Here is a 2,873-nt window from a genome sequence, read left to right on the forward strand (position 1 = left end):
TTCTTAAGCACTGCTTCTTGAACCATTAAGATCAACTTGCTTGGGGAATCTGTTAAATATACAGATTCCTGGGGCCTACTGCAGAGCTACAGAGTCAGAAACTGGGAGTAGAGACAAGATTCTATGGATTTTATGAGGCCTCAGGCAAATCTTGTTCTTGGCCACATTCAAAAATCCCTCCTAGATATAAAATCAGCATAATTTAATGCCTCAAGACTACTTGGTGATCCTACTACTACTGTTAGCTTCAGGAAGTAAAGATAATAAGAGGATATATCATAATTTTAGTCCTTGTGGAGCTTTCAATAGAATAATGAAGCACTAATGATGAGCTAGAACAACTGTTTGCCTTTAACTTAGTGCGAATTGGGAAAAGTTTCTTAATTCCTTTGGCCCGGAGTTCTAAATTGTTGAGGAGCCTGAACAAAATGGTTCTATAAGGTCTTATGAATTTTTAAAATAACATAATGCAGAATAAAGCTTATTCTGAAAGATAACAAACAAAAGGCTGATAAAAGCATGGAAGGGAACAACAGGAGGGAGACTGCTTTGTTGAGACAGGACCTACTAGACTAGGCCTCATAGAGAACAGAAGATTCAAACTTGACATTCAAAGGTGGAGAATATAGTAAAATATATGAATATGTATTCATGGGAGCTGCGATTTTGGAACACCCACATTATTCCAGGTATTTTCACATATTCCAACATTCAATGTCCATGAAGACTTTTGTGTGAATGTAGGGACAAGTTTTAGGCTAGGCACTCAGGTTACTTTACAAGCATGATATGATTGGGTAATAATTATTACATCATTCCCCAAAGTAGGATTATATAGCTTTATTTGACCCCAAGAAATTTGATTTCCATAGCATAGGAAAAGATTTGGGGGGAAAAATGAAGGAAAGAGAAAAGAGCGAGGAAGGACATGCTGTGGAGATAGAAATTAAATACAGAGTACAAGATACTAAAAACTCCAATCTAATTTTAGTAGAGGATGAATTCTCACTAGTATTTTATGGTTGTGGTTTGTTTATATAATTGAATTTTACTAGTTGACCGAGGGGTGATGGGAGGGGATGTCTATGGATTCCAGTGAAGCATTTTTAAAAAGGATCTCAATATTTCAAAAACAATTGTGATGGAACTGTATGTTAGTATAGCTATATTTAGGTAGTATAGTATAGTTAGTATAATATAGTTAGTATACATACACATAGTTAGTCTAGTAAATGTTCAGCTATTTAGGAAAAGCCACAGATTTACTAAGCAATTGAACGTTTCATTCTTTTTTTTTTTTTTGGCTGAGCACAGGGGACTTTATTGATGGTACACAACAAGGTGGGGCTCCCTAGGCCCCTCCCTCTTCAAGGGGTCTGCATGGAAACTGTGAGGAGGGGCAATTCAGTGTGGTGGGGGACTCAGTGTGGCAGGGATTCCCCAGCAGTGAGGGCCTCTCTTCCTCTTGTGCTCTCACTGGGGCTGGTGGTCCAGGGGTCTTAATCCTTGGAGGCCATGTGGGACATGAGGTCCACCACCTTGTTGCTGTAGCCAAATTCATTGTCATACAAGGAAATGAGCTTGACAAAGTGGTTGTTGAGGGTAATGCCAGTCCCAGCACAGAAGGTGGAAGAATGAGTGTCACTGTTGAAGTCAGAGGACACCACCTGGTGCTCAGTGTAGCCCAGGATGTCCTTGAGAGGGCCCTCCAACACCTGCTTCACCACCTTCTTGATGTCATCATATTTGGCAGGTTTTTCCAGACGGCAGGTCAGGTCCACCACTGACATGTTGGCAGTGGGGACATGGAAGGCCATGCCAGTGAGCTTCCCGTTCAGCTCAGGGATGAGCTTGCCCACGGCCTTGACAGTGCCAGTAGAGGCAGGGATGAAGTTCTGGAGAGCCCTGCAGCCATCACGCCACAGTTTCCCGGAGGGGCCATCCACAGTCTTCTGGGTGGCAGTGATGGCATGGACGGTGGTCATGAGTCCTTCCACGATACCAAAGTTGTTATGAATGACCTTGGCCAGGTGCACTAAGTAGTTGGTGGTGCAGGAGGCATTGCTGACAATCTTGAGGCTGTTGTCATACTTCTTATGGTTCACGCCCATCACGAACATGGGGGCATCAGCAGAGAGGGCAGAGATGATGACCCTTTTGGCTCCCCCCTGCAAGTGAGCTCCAGGCTTCTGCATGGTGGTGAAGACACCAGTGGACTCCACCACGTACTCAGCACCAGCATCACCCCACTTGATTTTGGAGGGATCTCGCTCCTGGAAGATGGTGATGGGATTTCCACTGATGGCAAGCTTCCCATTCTCAGCCTTGACAGTGCCATGGAATTTGCCATGGGTGGAATGATACTGAAGCATGTAGACCCTGTAGTGGAGGTCAATGAAGCGATCATTGATGGTGACAATATCCACTTTACCAGAGTTAAAAGCAGCCCTGGTGACCAGGCACCCAATACGACCAAATCCATTGACTCCGACCTTCCCCTTCCCCATGGCGTCTCAGGGATGTGGCTGGCGATGGGAGACAAGATGCGGCTGTCTGTCGAACAGGAGGAGCAGAGAGCCTGAACATTTCATTCTTAAGTGGAGTTCCTAAAAGGTTTTTGTTTATTTGTTTTATGTCCACAGAAAGAGAGGACTTTCTCAGTTCCTAAAGGTTTGGGTTTCAATAATGTCTGTCTCAAGTATTAATTCAAAAATGTGATGAAATGTTCAAATCATATTTATCAGATGACACAAATTCATAAGGAGTAGTTCAGAGTAGTTGGGCTTAAGTATCAGTTAAACATAATTTGGGCTTGGGCCTGGGCCCAAGAATTCAAATTTAGGTTTCACTGATAATTAAGCCCAGTTCTGACT

At 43.4% G+C, this 2,873-nt stretch overlaps 1 protein-coding gene across 1 annotated transcript; it reads right to left on the reverse strand.

Annotated features, from left to right (window-relative positions):
• Nucleotides 1-1,499: 1,499 nt before the first annotated feature.
• On the reverse strand, nucleotides 1,500-2,507 carry LOC105731129 (glyceraldehyde-3-phosphate dehydrogenase-like). Its single transcript, XM_064376647.1, has one exon. The coding sequence runs from the start codon at nucleotides 2,505-2,507 to the stop codon at nucleotides 1,500-1,502; it is 1,008 nt and encodes a 335-aa protein (XP_064232717.1).
• Nucleotides 2,508-2,873: the final 366 nt, after the last annotated feature.

This window comes from Aotus nancymaae, unplaced genomic scaffold (assembly GCF_030222135.1).
Source record: "Aotus nancymaae isolate 86718 unplaced genomic scaffold, 86718_ANA_hifiasm-v0.15.2.pri h1tg000003l, whole genome shotgun sequence".
NCBI lineage: Eukaryota > Metazoa > Chordata > Mammalia > Primates > Aotidae > Aotus > Aotus nancymaae.

Excerpts from the sequence above, each read along its gene's own strand:
- LOC105731129 (XM_064376647.1), bottom strand. The coding sequence starts at position 2,507 with ATGGGGAAGGGGAAGGTCGGAGTCAATGGATTTGGTCGTATTGGGTGC.